Source organism: Cladophialophora yegresii, assembly GCF_000585515.1.
Source record: "Cladophialophora yegresii CBS 114405 chromosome Unknown aczIN-supercont1.6, whole genome shotgun sequence".
Taxonomy (NCBI): Eukaryota; Fungi; Ascomycota; class Eurotiomycetes; order Chaetothyriales; family Herpotrichiellaceae; genus Cladophialophora; species Cladophialophora yegresii.
In genome coordinates this window covers 1,691,072-1,713,624 of record NW_006913050.1, presented here as the reverse complement: position 1 = coordinate 1,713,624, position 22,553 = coordinate 1,691,072, and the positions used below count along the sequence as shown (strand labels likewise).

At 55.2% G+C, this 22,553-nt stretch overlaps 10 protein-coding genes across 10 annotated transcripts; 6 read left to right on the top strand and 4 right to left on the bottom strand.

Moving 5' to 3' along the window:
* Nucleotides 1-12: 12 nt before the first annotated feature.
* On the bottom strand, nucleotides 13-2,490 carry A1O7_08634 (uncharacterized protein; the record flags this gene model as incomplete). Its single annotated transcript, XM_007762625.1, has 1 exon — nucleotides 13-2,490. One exon carries the CDS (start codon nucleotides 2,488-2,490, stop codon nucleotides 13-15), a length of 2,478 nt encoding a protein of 825 aa, XP_007760815.1.
* A 510-nt stretch (nucleotides 2,491-3,000) lies between these two features.
* A1O7_08633 (V-type H+-transporting ATPase 54 kDa subunit) lies at nucleotides 3,001-4,602 on the top strand (the record flags this gene model as incomplete). The annotated part of the gene is made up of 4 exons (XM_007762624.1): nucleotides 3,001-3,060; nucleotides 3,111-3,345; nucleotides 3,405-3,933; nucleotides 3,990-4,602. The coding sequence occupies 4 exons, from the start codon at nucleotides 3,001-3,003 to the stop codon at nucleotides 4,600-4,602; spliced, it is 1,437 nt and encodes a 478-aa protein (XP_007760814.1).
* Nucleotides 4,603-5,146: 544 nt separating this feature from the next.
* On the bottom strand, nucleotides 5,147-5,951 carry A1O7_08632 (uncharacterized protein; the record flags this gene model as incomplete). The annotated part of the gene is made up of 3 exons (XM_007762623.1): nucleotides 5,147-5,194; nucleotides 5,328-5,427; nucleotides 5,563-5,951. The coding sequence occupies 3 exons, from the start codon at nucleotides 5,949-5,951 to the stop codon at nucleotides 5,147-5,149; spliced, it is 537 nt and encodes a 178-aa protein (XP_007760813.1).
* Nucleotides 5,952-7,422: 1,471 nt separating this feature from the next.
* A1O7_08631 (uncharacterized protein) lies at nucleotides 7,423-11,134 on the top strand (the record flags this gene model as incomplete). Its single annotated transcript, XM_007762622.1, has 4 exons — nucleotides 7,423-7,496; nucleotides 7,545-7,732; nucleotides 7,794-11,033; nucleotides 11,085-11,134. The coding sequence occupies 4 exons, from the start codon at nucleotides 7,423-7,425 to the stop codon at nucleotides 11,132-11,134; spliced, it is 3,552 nt and encodes a 1,183-aa protein (XP_007760812.1).
* Nucleotides 11,135-12,186: 1,052 nt separating this feature from the next.
* Nucleotides 12,187-13,361, top strand: A1O7_08630 (protein disulfide-isomerase tigA; the record flags this gene model as incomplete). The annotated part of the gene is made up of 2 exons (XM_007762621.1): nucleotides 12,187-12,709; nucleotides 12,772-13,361. 2 exons carry the CDS (start codon nucleotides 12,187-12,189, stop codon nucleotides 13,359-13,361), a joined length of 1,113 nt encoding a protein of 370 aa, XP_007760811.1.
* A 598-nt stretch (nucleotides 13,362-13,959) lies between these two features.
* Nucleotides 13,960-14,424, bottom strand: A1O7_08629 (uncharacterized protein; the record flags this gene model as incomplete). The annotated part of the gene is made up of 1 exon (XM_007762620.1): nucleotides 13,960-14,424. One exon carries the CDS (start codon nucleotides 14,422-14,424, stop codon nucleotides 13,960-13,962), a length of 465 nt encoding a protein of 154 aa, XP_007760810.1.
* A 595-nt stretch (nucleotides 14,425-15,019) lies between these two features.
* On the top strand, nucleotides 15,020-16,276 carry A1O7_08628 (uncharacterized protein; the record flags this gene model as incomplete). The annotated part of the gene is made up of 2 exons (XM_007762619.1): nucleotides 15,020-15,863; nucleotides 15,963-16,276. 2 exons carry the CDS (start codon nucleotides 15,020-15,022, stop codon nucleotides 16,274-16,276), a joined length of 1,158 nt encoding a protein of 385 aa, XP_007760809.1.
* A 201-nt stretch (nucleotides 16,277-16,477) lies between these two features.
* Nucleotides 16,478-18,085, bottom strand: A1O7_08627 (uncharacterized protein; the record flags this gene model as incomplete). The annotated part of the gene is made up of 1 exon (XM_007762618.1): nucleotides 16,478-18,085. The coding sequence occupies one exon, from the start codon at nucleotides 18,083-18,085 to the stop codon at nucleotides 16,478-16,480; it is 1,608 nt and encodes a 535-aa protein (XP_007760808.1).
* Nucleotides 18,086-18,509: 424 nt separating this feature from the next.
* Nucleotides 18,510-19,853, top strand: A1O7_08626 (uncharacterized protein; the record flags this gene model as incomplete). Its single annotated transcript, XM_007762617.1, has 2 exons — nucleotides 18,510-18,549; nucleotides 18,625-19,853. 2 exons carry the CDS (start codon nucleotides 18,510-18,512, stop codon nucleotides 19,851-19,853), a joined length of 1,269 nt encoding a protein of 422 aa, XP_007760807.1.
* A 339-nt stretch (nucleotides 19,854-20,192) lies between these two features.
* Nucleotides 20,193-21,833, top strand: A1O7_08625 (uncharacterized protein; the record flags this gene model as incomplete). The annotated part of the gene is made up of 1 exon (XM_007762616.1): nucleotides 20,193-21,833. The coding sequence occupies one exon, from the start codon at nucleotides 20,193-20,195 to the stop codon at nucleotides 21,831-21,833; it is 1,641 nt and encodes a 546-aa protein (XP_007760806.1).
* Nucleotides 21,834-22,553: the final 720 nt, after the last annotated feature.

Below are 22,553 nucleotides of genomic sequence, written 5' to 3'. Positions count from 1 at the left end.
GGTAAACGCTCGTCATTTCATGGTATCCGCCAACCGCCGATACATCTGCTTCACGTCGAGGATGTCGGCCTTGAGCTCCTCCACCTGCTCGCTCTTCTCGCCCAACAGCTCTAGAGTGGTCTGGTGTCGCTGGCTTAAACTGGCGTGCTCCTTCTCTAAGGCCCTCAGGCGCTCCTCGATCTTGCGCTTTTCCTCGGCTTCGCGCATCAAGCTTACCACTTCCTGCCGGGCCTCGTCGCGCTGGGTGGTAAGGCGCGCAAGCTCATCCTTGGACGCAGCCTTTTCGCTTTCCAGGCGCCGTACATTGGCCGACATGCGTTCCACTAGCTGTACTGAAGGACCCGCACCAACAGTGGAAGTGGATATCAGATCGTTGACGACGCCCCTTTGAGAGTGGTGGCTTGTTGTCAGGGGAGTCGGCGGTACATTAGCAAAGTATTCGTCGTGGTCCATGGATGTTACAACGGACGGCGTCTCAGTAGTCGACCCGTTCACCAAACCGCGGAAAGAAGTGGTGGATTGTTGACGAGGCGGAGTATTCGAGCCAAATGTGTTGGGCATGACGGAGGAGCGTCGACTCGTTGGTCGCTCGAATTGAACGGGGCTCATCAGATGACTCATGTCAAATCCTAGACCCGAGTTCTTACGCAGTGACGCCGCAGGAGATTCGGTGCGTGGAATATGAAGATTTGCCGTCCACTTGGACTTCTCCTCGTCGATCCTGCGTAGCATTTCCCGCTCCGCAGTCTGCTTCTGCGTCTCGAGATCTTTCAGGGCCTCCGCAAGCTCCTTTTCAAGCTGGGTCGTCTTCCTCTGCAATCGTTGTACTTCTTCATTGGCATCTGCCAATGATTTGTCCATGTCAGCATACTTGTTCCGCAGGCTGTCCAGCTCTCTTTCCGCATTCTTGAGCTTGAGCATCGTGTCTCGCGACTTCTTCCGCAGCTCTGCATCCCTCGAAACGACTTCATCACGCTCCTTTTCAAGGTTGGTGATTCTACCCAGGAGCGAGGTCTCGATGCCTTGCCAGTTCTGGCTCGCCGCGGCGTATTGGTTCTGTAGCGTCTCAATCTGCCGAAGTAGCTTGGCCTGTGTGTGACCAATATCCGCTGAGGATGCTTCTTCAGCCCGAATCCGGAACGATTCGAGCTTGCTTTCGAGAGCCGCCTGCTCGCTGAGCATTTCAGACTCCATGGCGCGCGCTTGCCCCTTCTCCGCTTCCAAGGCTGCCTGAAGATCCTTGATCTCTCGACGCAATTTTTCTTCCAAGATTTGTCTTTCGACTTTGGCGCTAGTTAGGTCATCTTGTAGTTCTGCTACCCGTTTCCTCTCCCTGTCCAACTGATCGGATTGTGCCTTGGTCTCAGCTGCTTCCGCTCTTGCATTCGCCTTCGACAGCTGGGTTTTCATGTCCGCCAGAGTCGCGTTCAATGCGTCGCGCTCTTTCCTCACGGCCTCAATCTCTTTCGTCGTGGCTGAGCTCAGCGACAGATTCTGCTCCAGGCGCTTATTTGCAGCTTCCGCTCTTTTTGCCCGATCTTCCATTGCCCTGAAAGCCTTTTCAGCCTTTTCTGCGCGGGATTTGGATACCTCCTGTTCTTTGGCGTGGGCGGTCGCCTGTGCTCGAATTTTCTTGATCGTACCCCGAAGCTCTATCTCGGTCTTTGACCATCGTGTACCCTCCTCGATAAGAAGAGCTATCTTCTCGTCCTTCTGGGAGATCTTCTGCTCCAGGCTCCCAGGCTCGGCGGCATAAGCGGCCTGCTTTGCAGTCTCGGCACTGTTACGGGCAGAATCGGAGACACTGTCAACCAACGTTTGCAGGTCCCTCCTCAGAGCATCTATGCGCTCAAGATAGACGTTCATTTCTGCTTGTGCCTCCAGGACCTCCGCTGCACTCTGTCTTGTCTGGCTGTCTACGCTCGATCTTGGTATATCTCGCGACGGCCTAGTTGAGATCGGCTGGCTCTCTCGCGTAGCGTCTGTGGAAGCTCGTGATGTATCGCCATCTGACTGTAGCGTAATTGCTGCGACAGCTCTTTCTTTCCCCTGCAGAACAGCGGTTTCTTCCTCTTGTGGAGGTCCCCCACTAGCTATGACCTGACTGCCGTCGTCAACCTCGTCTTTGATATCCTGTCGGAAGAGTTGGGATGTGTCTGTTCCGGCTTCCGCTTCATCTGCGGCGGTAGAGAGATCTGCCCCCGTAGATACCGGGTCCGCCGATACATCTTGAGAAGGCACCGGGCTTTCGGTTCGACTTGGGCTCTTCTTGGCCATCGCCCGGGCGAGACGTTCCTGAAGTCGGTCATTCGTGCCGGAGGCGTTGCTGTTGCTCCGTGAGAGATCTGAGGACGGCTTCTTGGTGTGGGGAGGTGTGTTCGTCCTTTTCGGGCGGTCGCCTTCTTCGGCCAGTATGTCATCTAACCTCGACTCAACAGAGGCGACCGCCTGCTGCAAGAAATTCCACCCTGATCTTGGTTTGGCCGCCATGGTTGTAGAGTCATTTAAAAGTATGCTCTTAACAGCTTTCGGCAGTGATATCAACGTCGTGATGACCTCGAAAGGTAGTCCGGTACCGGCCGCAGCAGGGCAGACGGCGCGATATGTAGCATGGCAGCGGAGGAGTGCACTGTTAAAATTGGGCGGTTGTCCCACGAATGTTGACGCGTTCTCCTTGAGGACAAATTGTCGGGCTGCGGACACGGACACGGATGGGCCAAGAAGGGCGCATCAGACGCTTGTCCCGCCGACGTCAAGCCTCTGGCTCGGCTAGTCAGCTTGCTCTGTCCCCGAACTGCCTGCCTTGCCCTGCAGAACGTGGGAAGCTCCTCCCATCACAGCTGCCAAAAGACTATGATGCAGCCACAGTAGCGATTGTGACGCCCATTTCTTGTAACCCACACCGTGTATATATTGCTTGCAACAGCACAGTTCATGGCTTTGCTTGCTTAACCTTGGACTCGACATACTCCCGAACTGATTGCATCACAGCCGGACAAGATGTCATTGAGTCCGCCAGCATATCTCGCTTCCCTGCAGAGCAACATCAGAGCCCGTCCAGTAAGTCTCGAAAACCCTCTGGCTGGCCGCACTGTCTAATAGCGTCGCAGATACCTTGGGACGGCGCCGTGCGTGCGGGAAACCTTACAGAGGACCAACTGAAGAGGATACGATCTGTTGACAAGGTCAGGAAAGAGCAGCGGAAACAGACCATCGAGAAGGATGTCAACAGCTACAGCAACCTGCTCGTAGGCGGCTCGGATGGTGGCAGCGTTCTCGACAAAGCCTCGAAACGAAGTGATATCATCCAGTATATCCTCGTGCTGGCTACCGACCTCATCAATGGTATACCCGCTCACCGTTTGCGCGCATCAGGCGCCAGGGATACAGCTGACACGAACTAGATGCCCCAGAGCTCGCAGCAGCCGTTTTAAGGCATTCAAACCCTTATAAATCCTTCTTGTCGTTCCTCAGCCAGGGCAGCGAGTCTCAGGACCCCATACCCTTGCTTTCCGCTACGTTCCTGGTCAACCTCATTGCTATTTCTTTAACGACCTCCTCACATCCAGCCCCGCGAGACGACGAAGCGCTTCCGCGGCTCTACTCTTACCTTGCGAAACTGGTCAAGAACCAAGACAGCGGTCTACAGGATATTGGAGTCCAGCACATGTCGCAACTGTTGCGAACCACGCAATCAAAAGAGATATTTTGGAAGCAGAGAGCCGATACGGTCGACCCATTGTTCGACATCCTTCGCAAAGCAGCGGGATCAGCGAAGGACAATGATTCTACGCTATGGAGTGGCAATGCCAGCATTCGAAGCAGTGACACCAGATTCGGCGGCGGTGTCGCCCTGCAGCTAATGTACCACGTCTTGCTAGTCATTTGGCAGCTGAGCTTTGAAGGGGAACTGGTGGGCGAAGGGCTCGAACAGTGAGTGCTAGAGCGCGGAGGGCGAAAAGTGAGAGGCCGGGCTAACGTTTACCCAGGGACCAGGAGATCGTGCCCCTATACACCCAGCTCCTTCGGATGTCACCAAAGGAGAAGACCACCCGGCTTCTGTTGGCGACCCTGACGAACCTATTGTCGACGAATAAGGAGACTCTCATCGCCACCGCTACCACGGCCAGACTTCCGGCCCTGCTTTCTAATTTGAGCGGCCGCCATCTCACCGACCCAGACCTCCTTGAAGACCTCGAAGCTCTCAAGTCCATACTGGAAGAATACACAAAGAACCAGACCACCTTTGACGAGTACGCCGACGAAGTGCAATCCGGGCATTTACGCTGGTCGCCACCCCACCGGAACCCAACGTTCTGGCGCGAAAACGCGCGGAGAATCCTCGAGGACAAGAACGGCGAACTGCCCAAGAAACTCGCCGAAATCTTGTCAAAGTCCTGGGACAACGACAAGAAAGTGTTAGCAATCGCGAGTAATGATGTGGGCAACCTCGTCAAGCAAGTGCCGGAGCAGAGGACGGCGCTGGAGAAACTAGGCCTGAAGGCGAGGTTGTTGGAGTTGATGGGCGATAGTGACGAGAGTGTCCGGTGGGAGAGTTTGAAGGCCATAGGCGAGTGGATGAGGTATACCTTTGAGAAGTAGCCGGGCTGTAGGTCCGGAGTGGAGGAGGTGGCGTCGACCCTGCGAAAACGAGGGGAATACGATGGTCTGCGTCGGATTGAATCCCCACGATCGAAGACAGCATTGCGAAGATATTGTGTCTATTTGTTCCCCATGCCAGGTTTGGGCAAAGCTCATGCCTGCTACCTCGTAGACTCAGTTTAGAAGAATGCCAACGGTCTGTTACTGTCAAGCTGCGGTCGTGTAGGTAGGATGTCCATATCGATATCATGCCATGCCATATCATGTGTTACGATGTCCTTGCGCCACAGCGAAGTCATGCCCCCATGGTGAGATCCCGGGGCCATGAATTAGAATGTAGCGGACTCGCACTTCGACAAGACTGCGATGGAGCGGCAGGATCATTCCGCGCGAACATTGGCGCTGCTGGTATACACTGGTCATCGGTCACTGGTAGGTAACATACATACCATACCTACACCGATAGATACAGACAAGTAGCCATTCCCACAGTTCTATACTGCGTCCCCATTCAGACATCCAGACCCACGCTGGCCATGCGTGCTCATCCGGCCAACTTCTTCGCTCGGTCCTTCGCGATGTCGACCATTGCCTTTATACGAAGAGAGAAAAAGGAATCAGTCAGTTCCAGTACCATTCCTCGAAGCAGGGGTTCCTGTTCCGGCCCATTGTCGACAGGGATGGCCGGTTGTGGTACATACAGTACCAGGAGTCAAGGTACCTACCTGGATGGCTTCCTGTTTCTCCAGCTGGATATCTCCCCTGTCTATCCGCTTCTGCATGTCTTCCATGATGACGGGGCGACTTCGGCCGTTGACGAAGACTCTGTACGCACAGATGACACTGAGCATCGCCTGTTCTGTTCTGGTTGAAGTAGGACGTGCAAGGAGGGGGGGAGCTGGGTAGAATGAAAATGAAAACGAAAGGAAAACGACAACAGCAAAGACCAGCCCCACGTACACGTATCTGAGTCCGGGAAACTTGTCTTCATACTTCCTGTTCAGTTCTGCCAACTTCTCTGCCTCGTCCGCTGCGCCGCCTTGGTTGAGCTGTGCTTGCTCCTTGCGGGATTGCTCGCTGTCCACTTTCTTCTCGCCTAGCCTGGGGTGAGCGGAAAGTATTGCCTCCAGCCATTTGCGGTCGCTTTCCAGGTCTGACCGGTGGAGATTCTCTAATTGCTTGCCTACGGCGTCGATGAGGTCGCTGTATGATGAGAACCCATGCTCGTGCAGCAGGCTGACGGATAGGGTGTGGAGTTGGGTACATGGTTCGAAGAGCAAGTCGAGGACTCGAGCTCGCTCCTCGGTGTCGAGTGACGGAAGGGTGGAGATGGGTGGTAGGGAGGCCATTCTGTCACGAAGGAGATACTGGTGCGTGGAACGGTAAGGTCCTCACTCTTTCTCTCAAGATGATCGTGGAAATTGAGTTGCTTCTGCTGTGGTAGATACAGTTTCACCAGTATTACACGTACTCCGACGTCATTTGCGTCCAAACCTTCTGCGCGTCGGCCACACCCAAGCATGTCAGTGTTCGACTCACGTGGCGTGGCGTTCACCTCGCGGGGGGGGAACGGCTCGAATACATTTCACAGCACAGCACTCTGTACTCGATGCGTCGAGAATTACATCGAGGAGCCAACCTTTTTAAATGTGGATGATGCGGACATTTGATGGTGTCATCCCGCCCGCCGTCTGCTGAAACGTTTCTCGTTTACGACCAAGCACGCAACGGCGTGTCAATAGTTCATAGATGGTAGAATACGGAGGCCTCGGCTGCAGAATTATAGATATGCCGCGTGGCTTGAGTAAGCAAAATCTCGCAGCACCGGCACCCAGCCCATCAACGAGAATGGAACTGGCAACGCTGTCAACCGTGGCACAGGTTCGAGAAAACCGAACCTGCGTATCCAGAAAGATCCTGTTTATGCACGTGCGCGGAAGAAGGCATGAACTATTATGCATGTCCTCCGTAGTCCGAGCACAAGTCGATCAAGACTTGTTTGACAGGCTCAGATACAGGGCCGCAAGGCATGTTTCAGGAGGTGTTGCGCATCTCTACGCACAACGGCTGCCACTCCGAGTGCCGCCCGACTTGTGCGCCAGATTGAGATCGGGACTTCCTCCGAGAAGCTGAGAGACCTGAGGCGTCGAAGAGATCAGAGATCGCCAACAGCTTCGTGTTCAGCCGTCTTCTTTCACGCATCGACGGCATCGAGCTGCGGGAACGCTCTCGCTTATTTTACGTGAGGGGAGGAAATTCAAACCTGCAGAAGAGGAATGGTGTCTGTCTCGTGCGCTGTTAGCCGCAGGCCGGCAGCAGGGATTGGGAAATTGGCCCACGGAGATGGCGTGATGGGCGAATGAAAGGTCCGCATCGCACGTTGTCTTCGGGGGTTTCAGCGTCAAAGCGCACTCCACCGTCTCGCTCTTGAAGCACATCGACCACGGACTGCGAGCGTCCAGGGCGTGCGACCCATGCGGTGGCCCCCGAACTGGGCCTGGTCCTGCACCCCTGACAGCGCTTGACCCGCCCATCCTCGTAAAGCTCCGCGCTGTGCCCCATTTGTAAAAATGTCCTGCATCCTGCATGTGGGCTCCTCTCGAAGATGCATCCTGACAGTCCCGGGGCGTCGAGGCTGCTGTTCCTGCCAGTTGTTGTCGATGGTGGGAAGTGATTAATCTTCCGGCCTTGCAGTGAAAGCCTCAGCTGATGTGCTTCTACGTCCCTCGCATTGTATCACCTTGGGCGGCGCCGTACATAGCACGAACGCTGGTTGTGAACAGGCGCGCTCACTCTAGCCTCTCCAATGAGGCCTGAGACATGTCGCTGAATGGGCTTGACGGAGCTGCAGTCGCCGAAGCGCTCCAAGCTGCGCAGGCGGATGCAGGAGGATGGTATGTGCCCTCGTGCTGCTTGAGGATTTCGATGCTGACGTGGTTCAGGTTCCTGTTGAAGTACGTCAACCGCGATACCGTGGAGGTGTTGAGCAAGGGAACTGGGGGAGTGCCCGAAGTGCGAGCCTTGATCCAAAACTATGGAGAGAAATCACCACTGTACGGAATGGTGCAATATCGACGCAAGAAGGTCGTTCTCAAATATGTGCCGGACGGGACATCGCGACTGCTGCAAGGTGTGTGGACTCGTGAATTCTGGAGAGAGAGCGGTTGACTGATCTGCCTCACCTGCTGCAGTGCGGCTTACCGTGCAATTTCAATCTGTCCTGGAGACCTTCACACCGCATGATACCGTCTTCTCCTTCGCTGCGGCCTCCGAGCTGACCGAGTCCGCATTGGGCCTGTCGACGATGCTGCTCCCGTCTGCTGTCTCCTTGGCCTCGTCCAGCTCCTCCTTGCGGCGGCGCAGGCTGAACGAGATCACCGAAGATGCCGAGGAGGTCACTGTTCTGGCCGAGGAGGAGAATGAAGAAGACGTTGAGAAAGAGAAGCAACAGGGACAGAGTCGCCTCGCTCTCGATTTTCTACCACCACAAACAGACGAGGCGCCTCTGCCACAGAGTCCGATCACAGCTTTCGGAAGGCGCGAACTCGATGAATTACCGGCCAGCGCCGTGCTTGCTAAAGCTCTACTGGCGAAAAGGAAGGAGGAAGCAGCTGCTGCAGCGTCTGCTCTCACTGGCACTCCCACCAGCAATGCGCACTCCTCGCAGGAAAGGGACCTGCATCCTCCACGAAAGGAGGGTTTGCTTGCGTCCCCCAAATTGTCTACCTCACCCTTACCTTCGCCACTGCCTTCAATCATCACAGATAAAGCGCTCCCAGCGACGCCCGAGCCCACACCACCCTCTACCAGCGAGGGAGAACCACCCACAGCACCAGACTTCGACACCACGAGCAATATCCTCTTGGGTGCCACCGCCGCGACTGCAGCAGAATCCTCCAGTCAGACTACCCCTCGCCCTCACACTCGTCATCTTTCAGCCGCTGAGTCGGACAGTATCAGCCAATGGAGCAGTAATGTGACGTCTTATGCAACGGCGAAGCCAAAGAAGAAGAAGCGAGGCCCACGTCCACATGTCGAACCGACTGGACGTCCAAAAACATCTGGAACAATCGACAGTAGCACGGGTATACGGCCAGTGGCTAATCTGCCAACCTCTATTCGGGTTAATAATAAGTCTCTGGTCAGTCTGGGACTTAGACCCGGCTCGCAGCAGTCAACCCGGAGTGTCCCAGGTCGATTTGCAACGTCGAGCCAGTCGACAAACGGCGCTCCTCCCCTTCCATCACCATCTTTTCTGCGGGCACCCTATAGCCCCAGCGATAGTCGATCTGCTATACTAGGGCCCGCATCGGTCACCGGAGATGCATACACAGCAACCCCAGAGAAGGTCCGATTAATGAAGGCTCTGCAATTGAGGAAGAGGAATATGCTCTTAGCTCAGAGAGCTTCGGCGCTATCCTCAACGCAATCAGATGTGCACAGCCAGAACGCGTCGGAAGCAAGTCTAAGCACGGACACCTCGAGTACTCGTTTGTCATCGATACCTAGCCAGGAGCAGCTCTCGAATCTGGATGAGGAGACGAAATTGACACATTCCTCTTACACAACGTCCCCGACGACTATGACGTACATCTCTGAAGAACCGTCAACCAAGGCTTCGTCTTTCAGCGAACACGCCAATACTCCTCATTCCCGCCGCTCGCTGTCATCGGCTACCAGCTCATCACTCACACCGAAAGCCCCGGCCGAGGACGAGAAGGCCGGCGCGGAGAGTACACGATCTGCATGTATAAGACCGTCAAGCATTTCAACCACCTCCATTGCCGCAATCGAGACTGAAGACGACCCTCATGCTGACGTAAAGGTAGCTTTGGCCTATCTGGAAGCAGTACCAGACAAGGAACCAGACACTTGTGTCATGGAGATCAGACCTCAACAGAGCTCGGAGGCTCGGCGCGCAATTCCAGTCGTCACATCAGCAACACAGCACTCTTCACCTAGGAAATCAAGGCGCCTGGCACCACCAGAACCTCTGAAGCTACGGCCAAACAGCCATGCTTCAACATCAGACCTTTCGGACGATGACTCGTTGATGGACGAAATACATACTGCCACGGTCCACGAAGCTAAGCCAATATCTGTCGCGCGATCACCAGTGACTCCAATCATGTCCAAGGGAAGTTCTGATCGTCTGCGTGAGGTTGTCAACAAGCCTCCAACTACAAGCCATTCAACAACCGGACGGAGCGCCGCAACCACACCTGAGCGCGGCAGATCCGCCAGTGGAAGCGTACGGAGCGTGTCAACGGCCCTGCCACAGTGGCCGCCATTACCCGCAGAGCCCATTTCAGCCCCTTTAACGAAGAAGGCTACACTCGGCACGGGCATTTCAAAACGCATCAAAGCCTTAGAAGTGCTGAGGACAAAAGATGTAAGCCCTCCGCGTCAGCCGGTTCGCGAGACCAGTGCCGGGACTTCGGCTTTTTCAACTTTCATGAAGCGCTCGTCGCTTCTTTCGAATCAGCAGCAAACCCTCAACGCGTCGACTGATAATTCACCTCCAAAAGCCTTGCCAACGACAGGGCCTCAGTATGACCCCCATTCCTCGCTCGCTGGGAGAGAAATCCAACGGCCATCAGTTGATGTGCATAGAGCGTCCCAGAAGGGCGAGACTATCTCCGTGACAGCACGTATTGTGCGGGATCAAAACAGCAAGCATCCCCCTCAAGCCCCCAGCTCCAACTACCACGCTCCTTTGAATCTGCATAAGAGTCCTTTGATTGTCGAACATGAGAAGCACGACCCAGCGTCTGATCGAAGCCTGGCTGCCAATCAACCCAGGGTTAAAAGCCCCACGAAATCCGACCGAGGCCGATTTTCCTTTTCTTCGCATCGGTCGAACTCCCACACGAACCTCCCTCGGTCAAGTTCGGATCACAGCAAGGTTTCCAAGTCTGGCAACCACAAGCGGCATGTCACTTTGTCCGTCAGTGATGCCGCATCCATAGGCGACGACAAGGCCAAAACATCGATGACCAGCAGACTAATGAAGCGGATGTCGAATTTCACCACCTCGCGCAACAGAAACCAGTCGCCAGCGAAGGGACAGTCCCACCAATCTCAGCCAAGTCAAGATTACCAGGACCTGCCTCGAGAGAACTCGATAGCAGATTCGTTACTTCACGTAGTCGACATTGGCGACGTCAACGTCCAATTTCCAGAGTCGTTCTTATGGAAACGGCGCTTTATGAGGATCGATGACCAAGGATACCTAATCTTCTCACAGCCCGCGACAGAAAGCAATATGAAAAGTGTCAGCCGCAAATATCACCTGGGCGACTTCAAGCGACCAACTTTGCCTGATTACGAACGGGAAGAGATGGCTTGGAGCGTCATACTTGACTTGAAAGATGGGAGATGTATACAGTGTGCGTGTGAAAGCAAGCAGTTCCAGCAACAAGTGCTGCAAAGTGAGTTGTCTTCACTCTCGTATTCCCATCTCTGCTGACCAATTCTGACAGTGCTTGTTGACGCCCATTCTGCGTACCTCCAATTATACGGGGCCAGATGAGGGCAAGTAGAGGGATCCAGTCCAGGAGACGCACAGCATGAAATTTTGCATAGCTCTGGGGGATTTCACTGCACGACTGGCAACAAGCGACGGCGATAAAGGTGTTGGAATGCTCTTGATAACTTGACGACCTACAGAGTCCCGAATTCGGAGTCCAGCCTTTTATGAAAGAGCACAGTTGTTCTCCATACCCCTAAATAATGTCTGCACCAGGAAACAGGTGGTTACTGAGGTGGTTGATCTACTTGCTACATTTGTTGGTCCCTACGCCCGTGCTGTAGCGTAAGCAATGAACGCCAAATCCCAGTTTCAGCGCTTTCATACCCAGCAGAAGGATGCAAGGCGCAGAGTAGAATTCGAGCGGGCTTGGGCCAACGAAGACTCGTCCCCGACAACTGGTGAAGGTACGACTTTGGTCTTGGCAGCAACCTTGGTCGAGATAGAAGAAGGCCGCCTGGACATTATGACTCTGCCTTCAAGGACGGCTGAGTAGTGGAATTCAACATGATTCTTCTCTGTGGTTAGTGCCATGCTTCCACACATGACTGACATCTGGTCGATCAAGCGGTCACGGTGACTGTAATGCTCATGTGTTGCGACAAGCAAGCGAACAGTCATGGTCTCCAGCATCTGTGGCCTCCAAAAGACGGCGCATCACCCAGGTCAGTGCAGGTTGGACAGTTGTCCAGGCCTACCTTGTATGTGGCAGAAAAATCTTAATCATGCTGCTGGTGAGGTAAAATACAAGGTCCAAAGAATGATTGATCCTGATATTGTGTGTGAGGCTGTGCGGTTGAGGCAAGGTGTCCTTGTCCTCATGGATCAGAAAATGCAGGGATTTTGCTTGGAAATCGACATGCTAGTGATGCCTCAGGGCAACAAAAGCGGCGCCACCAAAGAATATATCTGAGTGATTGACGATTCACTTCAATTCAATTCACCTTCTGTTCGCCTCGTCGCCGCTGGAATCAGCCATCCTCCTTACTCCTGAGACACTCACTCGAACCTTTTCAGGACGCTCGGATCCCCAGTTTACACAACAGAGCGCCATCATGGTGCAACTACGCTCGTTCCTCCCGTTCGTAACCCTCGCGCTCCCCCTCCTCGCCTCCGCCTCTGATGTGGTCAACCTGATCCCGTCCAACTTTGACACCGTCGTCTTCGAGTCCGGCAAGCCCGCGCTGGTCGAGTTCTTTGCCCCATGGTGTGGCCATTGCAAGAACCTCGCCCCCGTCTATGAAGAACTGGCCACCGCCTTCGCGACCTCGGGCAACAAAGTCACGATTGCCAATGTCGATGCGGACAAGCACAAAGATCTAGGCAAGAGATTTGGCGTCCAGGGGTTCCCTACGCTGAAGTGGTTTGACGGCAAGCCCGGGTCCGAGCCGCAAGACTATAATGGCGGCCGGGATCTGGAGAGTCTGACGGCGTTTGTGAGCGAGAAGAGTGGCGTCAAGGCAAAGGGCCCCAAGAAGGCGCCGAGCCATGTGGAGATGTTGACGGATTCGACCTTTCAGACCGAGGTCGGGGGCGACAAGGACGTGCTCGTCGCCTTCACTGCCCCGTGGTGTGGCCGTAAGTTTGAATTTGCCCCAGATGGACTGCATGGCATGCGTGCTAATCTACCTAATCTACAGACTGTAAGTCCCTCGCTCCGACATGGGAAAAGGTCGCTGCCGACTTCGCTAGCGAGCCGGGCGTCCTGATCGCCAAGGTCGACGCCGAAGCCGAGAACGCAAAGGCCACGGCCCAGGACCAAGGCATCACCGGCTACCCGACCATCAAGTTCTTCCCCAAGGGCTCCAAGGAGGCGGAATCGTACAGCGGCGCGCGAAGCGAGGAGGCCATCGTCGACTTTGTCAACTCCAAGGCCGGCACGTACAGGGCGCCTGGCGGGACGTTGAACTCGCAGGCCGGCACGATCGAGGTCATTGACTCGCTTCTCTCCAAGTACGTCACCGCGAATGGTCTCAAGGATGCGGAAAATCTGGCAGAGGAGATCAAGACCCTGGCCAAGGATCTTAAGAACTCGTCCGTCGACTACTACCTCCGTGCGGTGTCCAAATTGACCGGAAACCCCGAGTACGCCATGAAGGAGCAGACCCGGCTGGCTGGCCTGTTGAAGAAGGGGGGTCTCGCGCCGGAGAAGATTGACGACTTGCAGAAGAGAAGCAACATCCTGGCCAAGTTCTTGGTCAAGGAGCCCGAGGCGAAGAGCGAGTTATAAGGTGCAGTACGATGGCTACGAGAAACTGAGGTTGGGCGCCACAAAAGCCTGGTGGGAAGGAAGGAGTTACTCTGCTGGTGTTGATTTGTATACATTGGCTTAGGTAGGTAGGTATCATCATGATTTCTAAAGGATCTTGTCATGTTCACTTGCCCTCGTTCTTGTTGTTATCGTAGTGAGTGCTTCGGGCGAGTGTGCCCTTCCCCTTGCCTGTAGCTCGCTGCAAGTCGATTGTGGAGCTGATCTCCGCTTGACTACACGGGTTAGGATATGTGCCGTTCCCAACCAATCTGCCTTTGCCAGACCCCGAGTGTCTGCTCTCCCCTCCTCTCCCCTCCACCCGCCTCGCTTCGGAAAAAGCCGGCTTGCTACTTGGAAGCATGTGCCAAGCAGGCCGCGACCTCATCCTTCCCGTGCTGTGCTGTACCATCTCTGCCACGATACTGAACAGGGAGGTATGTTGTCTTTCTTCTTCGAGCGAAAAGTCGAGTCCCTCAAAAAGGTATCACCCCGCCTAGATAAGCGGCACACACGCTTATTAGACACCACGCCCAGTTCCAGTGTGCCATAGGACGGAGTTTGACTTCCTCAGCGGGAATCACCCCGGCCCAGCCTGACTGCCCGGCCCCTTCGCCCCGACCCCCTCCAGCGCATTACTGCTCGTCTCCCTCACGAGCATCTCCTGCTCCAACCGGTCACACCGCTCCGCCATATCGTCCAGCTTGGTGAGGATCTCGTCACTGATGCCCTTGAATTTCTTCTCCAGATCGCCCAAAAAGTCGTCAATCGCCTCGGCGAGCTTCGTCGTGGCTTCTTGGCCTGTCTCGGATGACGGCGGCGGCGGGGCGTGCGTGGTCGTTGCGTGATGCGCCGAGAGGGCCGAGCTGGTGTTGTTGAACCCACCACCAGGAAGGGGCGGCGGGGTGGGCGTCGACTGGGGGTTAAGTCCCGTTAGGCATCGTCTCCGCGGAAAAGGGAAGGGGACAGTGGTTGCGTTGCGACGCTCCGCGCCGGGGCGCTTCTTGTTGACTTTGTACAGGGGACGTGGACTTGAACTCACCATGATGATAGTTCTATTACCCGACCCTGTTCGCGTAGTGGATTTCATGTATGTGCAAACAAGACGCAGTCGACGACAACGTCTGGAATGCCTCGACTCAACCGGGACTCCTGTCGTACTCGTTACGGAGAAGGAATGTGAGAAACTCAAGAAAACAAAGGTGCACGGCTCTTTCACTTGAGATGCATGTCGTCCGGCCAGCCAGACCAAGTTGTTCTGCACCTGTGCTGCAACGGTCGCTCGAGATAGGAGTGAGGGTGGTGCGGTTGCTGAGTTACAACGGAGAGTGCGGAGTACGAGGTACGGAGGACTCGTGCAGGGTGCTCGTATTTCGCTCTGCGGCGAGGCTGTCCGCGGCGGCTCGAGGCTTTGAGTCAAGCCTTACTGTGTATGCGTGTGGTGATGGTATGCTCCGACGTACCACTCGTCGTGGCCTCTCCGCCAATAGGCATCAAGCACCTTTGCGGAGGAAACTCCAGCCTGAAAATTTCCCCGACTCTTCAACTTTTTTGGTGCCGAAGAGCGATTGACCGATAGACAGATATCTTTTCTCGTTACAAAAGCCTACCCCTCCACCACGACTAGCTAATCCGGCAAGATGGCGAAGAAAAGTAAACTGCTAGCCGCGCTGGACGCACACAAGGGCCGCGACTACGAGGCGGAGAAAAGAAAAGCACAAGTGAAAGCGGCCGAGAAACGGAAGAGGCAGAAACTCGACACTCCGGAGCGCGTTGAGAAAGAAGACGATATGATAGAGAACAACGACCAGGAGTCACACCCGTCAGAGGAGGCGCTCCAGAAGGACGACTTTGCCGACTTTGACGAAGACGAGAACGCAGCTATAGACGCCAAAGCCAACACCACAATCCCACAACCAGCAGAGACGGCCGCCTCGGCGTCTGAAGCAGAAGAAAACGACTCCGACGTCCCCGTATCAGACCTCGACGACTCGGACCTCGAAGACACAGTCCCCTACCAAAAGATGACCATCAACAACGGTCCGGCGCTGCTCGCCTCGCGAACCCGCATCGCCGTCGTGAAGAACCCCAAAACCACACCTTTCCACCACCACAACTCCCTCACCTCCTCCCTCGCCCCTGCGAGCGAATCCATCCCCGACCCCAATGACGATTTGACCCGCGAACTCGAGTTCTACCGCATCGCCCGCACGGCGGTGCTCTCGGCGCGCGAGAAACTCGAATCCGAAGGCATCCCATTCACCCGTCCGGCCGACTATTTCGCCGAGATGGTCAAGACGGACGAGCACATGGGGCGGGTCAAGCAGAAGATGTACGACGAGGCGGCGGGCAAGAAGGCCGCCGAGGAGGCGCGGAAATTGAGGGATGCCCGCAAGTTCGGCAAGGCCGTCCAGGTCGCCAAGGAGCAGGAACGGGCCAAGGAGAAGAAAACCACGCTGGACAGGATCAAGGAGCTGAAGAGGAGTGCGTTGAAACCCCTCTCCCTCCCTTTGCCCCACCTCGCGACGGCTGGCGTGGTGCGTATGTGTATGTGTGGTTCGCTGCTAACGTGACGAAAAATAGAACGAAGAGGCGCCGACACGGGAAAAGTCGCCGAGGGAAATGTCGACGACGATCTCTTTCAGAGGGTCGATGTCGAGAAGGCCGGTGCCAAGGACCGCTCCGGTCGCGAGCGGGGACCCGGGTTCAATGCGAAGAGGCAGAAGCGCGATCAAAAGTACGGGTTTGGAGGCAAGAAGCGGCATTCCAAGAGCGGTGACGCCGCCAGCAGTTCCGACATGCGTGGGTTTTCGGCGGCGAGGATGAAAGGAAAGGGAGGAAACAAGGTGAAGGCGAAAAGACCGGGCAAGAGCAGGAGGTCGTCGGCCGCTCGGTGAAACCAGCATGGAAGTGATGAAGAAAATATATTGGTCCCGCTTCTTTGCTTCTTCTATCACACAGACAAGAAGGCGAAACAGCTGTCAAAGCACAAGGGGGGTATCATAATCATGCAGATGCGTCCTTCCTTTGTGCCACGAAATCTCGACTCGGCCGCGCAGTCCCACAACGCCATCGTCAATGCTCAGAGTATTAACCCACTAGACCACCCACTGGCCGAGAAACTCCTTAAGATGGCCCGTCTGGTTCTGCCGACCGACTCGCTTGGCCTCTTGTGCGACCAAGTCGAGCATTTCTTGCGCCTCCGGCCCGGGCGGCAACTCTGGCAATCCATACGGGTCGAAATGCCCGTTGAGCTGCCGACTCGGACTGTCTTCCCGGCTGGCATCCGAGTCGATGGTGGCTTCTCTGGCCCTCGGCGCGGAGAGCGCAGCTGCACCTTGCCGTCGAGCAACGGGGGACGAGATAGCCACGTCCTCCATCTCTTCGTCTTCATCCTCGTCCACCGTGCCTCTAGCACGTTTATGGGACTTGCTGGCTCCACTGGGCCGCAGCACAGACTTCATCCGGTGCCGTTGTTTCTCTCTGTTCCCGGGTTTGCCTGGCGTCTTGATCGTTTCCTCGGCGACTTCCTCTGCAAGCGTGGCTTCCAATTCGTCGTATATTCTCCGGGTAGACCAATTGAATTTCTTGCGCAATTTGGCCTCGTTCATAAGTTTTAGAAGCGGTGCCGCTGAGCGTTCGAAGGCCGCGACCGCGTCCGAATGGGTGCCTTGGAATGTAGGAAGTTTTTCGAGCTCCGAAGCGGCTTGGTCGATGCCGCAGTGGCGCATGTTGAAGTTGGCAGATTTGCGGAGGATGTTGAGCATGTCCCAGATCGGCTCGGTCCAGTCAATTGGCTCGGGTTTGTTGTCCCCTGAGCCACTGCTAGCTGTTTCGGAAGCGTCTTCGGATTCGTCTTCACCAGATTCTTCGTCGGGATCGTCCGACGTTTTGGTTGCATCGGCACGCAATGTATTCTGCTCCCCTGACTCTGATTCTGACTCTGATTCTTCCTCTCCTTCTGACGACGATGACGAAGATGAAGACGACGACTCCTCCTCCTCCTCCTCCTCTATCCGTTGGTCTGCTTGATTCAGACGCGCCAGAGTGGCTTTCAATTCTTCCAGCTCGTCGGCATATGTTTCGGCCAAGTGCTTCCAGAGATATGTTTGGGACCAGTCAACCTCTTCCCGCTCCTCTATCATCTGCCTCAGCAGAAAGCGATGGTGTTTGTGGATCGTCTCCATGGCTTCGTCGTCGTCGTCAAACCTATAGTCCGTGTGCTTCTGGTAGTCTGCGAGGAAGGGATCTATCTTGAAGCCGAACCGCTGTTGTTTCCGCGGCAGCTTATTGTGCTGATCCACCATAAAGTAGAAGAGGTCGATAGCTTCGACCGTATCGTTGTAGTGACTCAGGTAGCGGTCGGAGGGCGATATCTCGTACCAGCCTGCTTTGCCCGCAGCCCAGATGACCGGCTTGCCGTTGTCATCTTGACCAAAACTGTAATTTGTGACATTGTCTATCTTTATTCTTGCGTGAGTGGGAACGTCTGTCAAAGCTAGATGGTCCTGCTCGTCGTCTAATGGCATCAATTCGCCTACAACGCATAAAGGTGTCTCATCCGAAGCCTGAAGCAGATCTGCATACCGGCCTTTGCCCTGGTAGAAGATCTTTGCTTCTCGTAGCGCGAAGTCTGGCCATTCGTTGACATCGTCCGGAGGAGGATCGAGGGCCTTTAGAACACGTTCTTCCGGCAGGGTGCCCATGTCCAAAGGCAGAAAGGTGGCAGGCTCATGCTGCGGCCTCGTAAACGGGGTCCACTGTCGTAGCCAGGGCAAATGCTCCTCAAGGCCCTGGGCTCATGTGGGACTGTCGGTGCAGAGTAAGCGCGAAAGGGATTCTATGTCAACCACTGTCGGTGACAGCGTGGGCTTGAGTGAGTCGTTGAAGGAATAAAACCGAGTCATTCTGCTAGAGTAATGAGAGAAGAGGCTGGACAAGTGGTGGAGGGAGACGAATCGCAGCAACAGGCAAGCATCTTCAAGTCACGTGGATTCGATTGCTTCGCCGGCTATGGTTGCTCGAGTCTTTCCATCTTCCTTTTACCAGGTGCGCGTCACTGGGTCCCTACGTCCAACCGCATCTCTTGAAATACCTTTCGGGTGTATGAGGCCACTTTGGATCATCAAGATGGCACAGCCGTCGGGGAAACTCCTCGAAGGCGTCTTCGGTGAGGCCGATTCCTCTCCCGAGACATTTGCTGTTTTCGCGTCCAATCCCTAACTGGTTTCCCGTCGTTCAATAGCTGTCAGCAAACCACCCAGCGTCTCTTCGGCCCAAGTTCTTCGCGAGCTCCAACATAAGTTTGCGGAGTCTAAGACGTTTGCGCCATTACTTGAGCAGACTAAAAGAGCCAGAGAGGAGCAAGACCGTCACCAGCCCAAACGTCGGAAAAGGACGAGTGATGACCAGATTTTCAAGATGGGCCACGGCGGCACCTTGGATCCTCTGGCGACCGGAGTTTTGATCGTCGGAATCGGCCGCGGCTCCAAATCTCTGCCCGACTTTCTTGGCTGTAAGAAGACCTACGAGACGGTGGTCCTCTTTGGAAAAAGCACCGACACCTACGATATCATGGGCAAAGTTGTAGCGGCGGCTTCAACCGAGCACATCACCCGAGAGGTTGTTGAAGACAAGTTGGCCCAATTCAGGGGCAAGATGAAGCAGATTCCACCCATCTACAGTGCTATCAAGGTCCAAGGTATGAAGCTGTACGAGTATGCGAGAAGTGGAAAGGAACTGCCCCGGCAACTGGAAAGCCGGGATATCGAGATCTCAGAGTGTACGCTTCTTGACTACTATGACCCTGGTGAGCATGGTTACAGATGGCCCGCTGAGCAAGCGACCGACGAGGAAAAGGCTGTTGCGCAAAAGCTTATCGCCGGAGCAGAGTCGACCAAAAAGCTACTAGGTCAAGACGCAGCACCTACTAGGCCGCGGACTCCTCCAAGCGAGAGGTACAAAGAGTTCCGGGAATCCAACAATCTCCCTCCTGACAAGAAGGCGGCAATGCACACTCACGACATAGGGACACTCGAGGCGCAGCCAGCAAATGCACCAGCGGCCCGTATACGCCTGACCGTTAGTAGTGGCTTCTACGTGCGCTCATTCGCGTACGACCTTGGAACTGCTTGTGACTCGTACGGAACGATGGCGGCCTTGGTCCGCAGCAAGCAAGGGCATTTCACCAACATTGAACCTATTCCGGAAGGCTTTGTGCCTGCCATCACTTGGGAGGATCTGGGAGCTGGAGAGGATACCTGGGGACCCAAAATCACGAAGGTGCTGGAGGACTGGGTTGAGACGCACCCGCCGCCTTCGACCCAGAATAGAATTGACGATCGTGATCGGTCGGAGAGCGACTATCGCTACAAGCGGTCGAACCATGGCGGTGGATGGAGGGGAGGTGGCCGGAAGAGGTCATGGAACGATGCAAGACAGACGAGGCGGAACAGCTCGTCCCCAGAGTGTTGATGGCTCTGCCCTTGTATTTTTGTATCAAAGTCACCCACACTTCCGCTCCGAGAACGAGCCCATGCATGACGCAGGCCAAGGAGCCATAATGCAAGGTACCGTGGACGCCGTGGCGCCTCACTAAGGCTCGTGGCTCCTTCGCCTCTTCCGCATTCTTTTCCCTCGTGCCTCGATCCCATCTCCACTTGTCTCGTGCCACAGGAAAGGCAGTACGGCTGGATCTCATCTTCACCTTCCTTTTTACCCCTCGTACTATGTCAACATAATCTATAATACATTCTTTTCTTGAGTCGTTGGACTACGTGGTCTTTATCATCCTCAGCCGCACATCAATCCATCATGGGATCTCTGCCTACCGAAGGGCGACCCTTGTCGTTCTCTGCCATGAAAGCCAAAAAGGCTCCTCTCAAGATCGCTACCAAGATTGTGACGGTGGCCTCGACGCCCAAACCAGTCGCTAGACCCTCGCCCTCCGCAGGCCCCGCTAGACCAACATCGGCCTCGCAGAAGCCGCTCAGCAACGGGCATTCCCGCACCGCAAGCATCCCTCGAAAATCAAGTACGCCGGTTTCGGTGCGGTCGCGGCAAGGCAGCGGAGAGCCCATCGAGCGCATCAAGAACGCCCGACGAAATCAGAACAAGCGAGCCTCTCCCGCCGTCTCGACGCCCAGGTTGACAAGTTCCGACGAGGACACCGACGACGACGCCGCCACTCAGCCTCGGAAGCGCATCCGCCTGGAGCGCAAGGACAGCATCGACCAGAACCGCAAAGTCAGAGATGTGCAGGCATTTTCTCAAGAGGAGGATGGCGGCTTCCACATGGTGCACGCCTTTGATATTGCGAACAATGGTCTCGTCGAGCATGGCCATGACCAGTACGCGGCCTTTTTCACAATCTTGGATACAGACGAGGAGGAGTGCCCTACCATCGAGCTACAATATCCTACTTCATTGCAGACGGAAAGATACCAGTTGGTCAGGCCTAATGATCAGTCCGATTTCAAACCGTTGGACGAGATCGAAGCGAACATGAAAATCGTGGCGGAATACTATCTTGATAGCGCATCCGCCGAGAAGGTCACAAGCGAAGAGGACGGCTCAGGGATCATACAGCAACTGCGACATCAAGCTCTTCTAGGCTTTAAGCGCCGTCCGAACGCTCAGGGAGCTCAGTCGAAGTACATTGACTTGGTCAACAAGTTCAACGCTTTGGTGGCGGAAAAGCGCAAAGACGGCACAATCGCCCAAAAACTGGACCAGATGCGCCGCGTCGATCTCAGACTGGTGGAACACATCATCAAGAATCAGATCTACGCGCGGACGGTGTCGCCCCGGGTCAACCTTGTGCGTCAGTACGAGGGCTTCTCGGACAATGTCTACGGCGAACTCCTGCCCAAGTTCCTGAGTCAGATCTTCAAGGAGACCAACCTCAAGTCCGACCAAGTCTTCATCGACCTCGGCTCCGGCGTCGGCAACTGCGTCCTCCAAGCCGCACTGGAGACCGGGTGCGAATCATGGGGCTGCGAAGTGATGAAGAACTGCGACACGCTCGCCCAGCTTCAGGCCGCGGAGTTCCCGGCGCGGTGCCGTCTCTGGGGCATCAAACCCGGGGCCATCCACCTCGTCCACGGTGATTTCCTGGAGAACAAACAGATCCGAGAGGTCCTGAAGCGAGCCGACGTCATCCTGATCAACAACCAAGCGTTCACCTCGGAGCTGAATGACAAGCTGAAATACGTCTTCCTCGACTTGAAGGAAGGGTGCCAGATCGTGTCGCTCAAACCGTTCCGCAGTCCGACGCACCAGATCAAGGCCGCGAATGTCAACGACCCGATCAACGTGCTGCGGGTGGTGGAGAAGGAGCGGTGGAGCTCCATGGTCAGCTGGACTGATGATCCGGGCAAATGGTATCATCAGCACAAGGATTCCAGGGAGTTGCAAGCCTTTATGGAGGGGCTCGGTGGGACGACGAAGTGTTAGGAGCCGATTGCTACACATTGGGCGCCGAGGGTACTACACGGTGGAGGAGATGAGCGATCAAGAACGACAAGATGTAGTACTGACAGTTGATCCGCTTTTGACGACTCGTGCTGGGCTTCGGGACTTTTGGACAAGCATTGCGAAGGCGTAGGATGAGCGATGAGACTTTCTGCACAGCGCATGCCGCAGGCGCTCCAATTGTAGAGCTACAGTACTGGCCGAGCAGCATTCTGTGGCTTTTAGGATATAAATGACCTTTCAGACTCTGGTTTTAGCCGGTGGATTTGAAGCCGCTGCACAGTCCGACATTGACACCAGTTTATCGCCAACATTTACCTCTCTAGCATGCGCGGCCACACGCTTCGCTCCCTGCTGGATATACACCTCTATCTGTATGGGCCTAACATGACTACGTTGTTAGTCCTGTCGAATAGTCGAGATGGGGGGGGTCAAGGCTCATGGTCGACTTACACATTATGTGTTAAGGGTGCCCTAGTATCGATTCTGGCTGGGCCACTGGCATGAAACCGCCGGGGGATATCCCTCATTTTCCTGACAGATTGAGCATCGACTGCTCTGCTGACGGATTTTGCAAGGCAGGTAACAGCAGGCTTGATGGCTTGCACGGGAAGTAGAAGCGGTCCAAACAGCGTCTCGACTCACTTGTTCCGTGGAGGATGAAAAACGAGATATCCAGCTTCTTTACTCTCACCGAGAAAA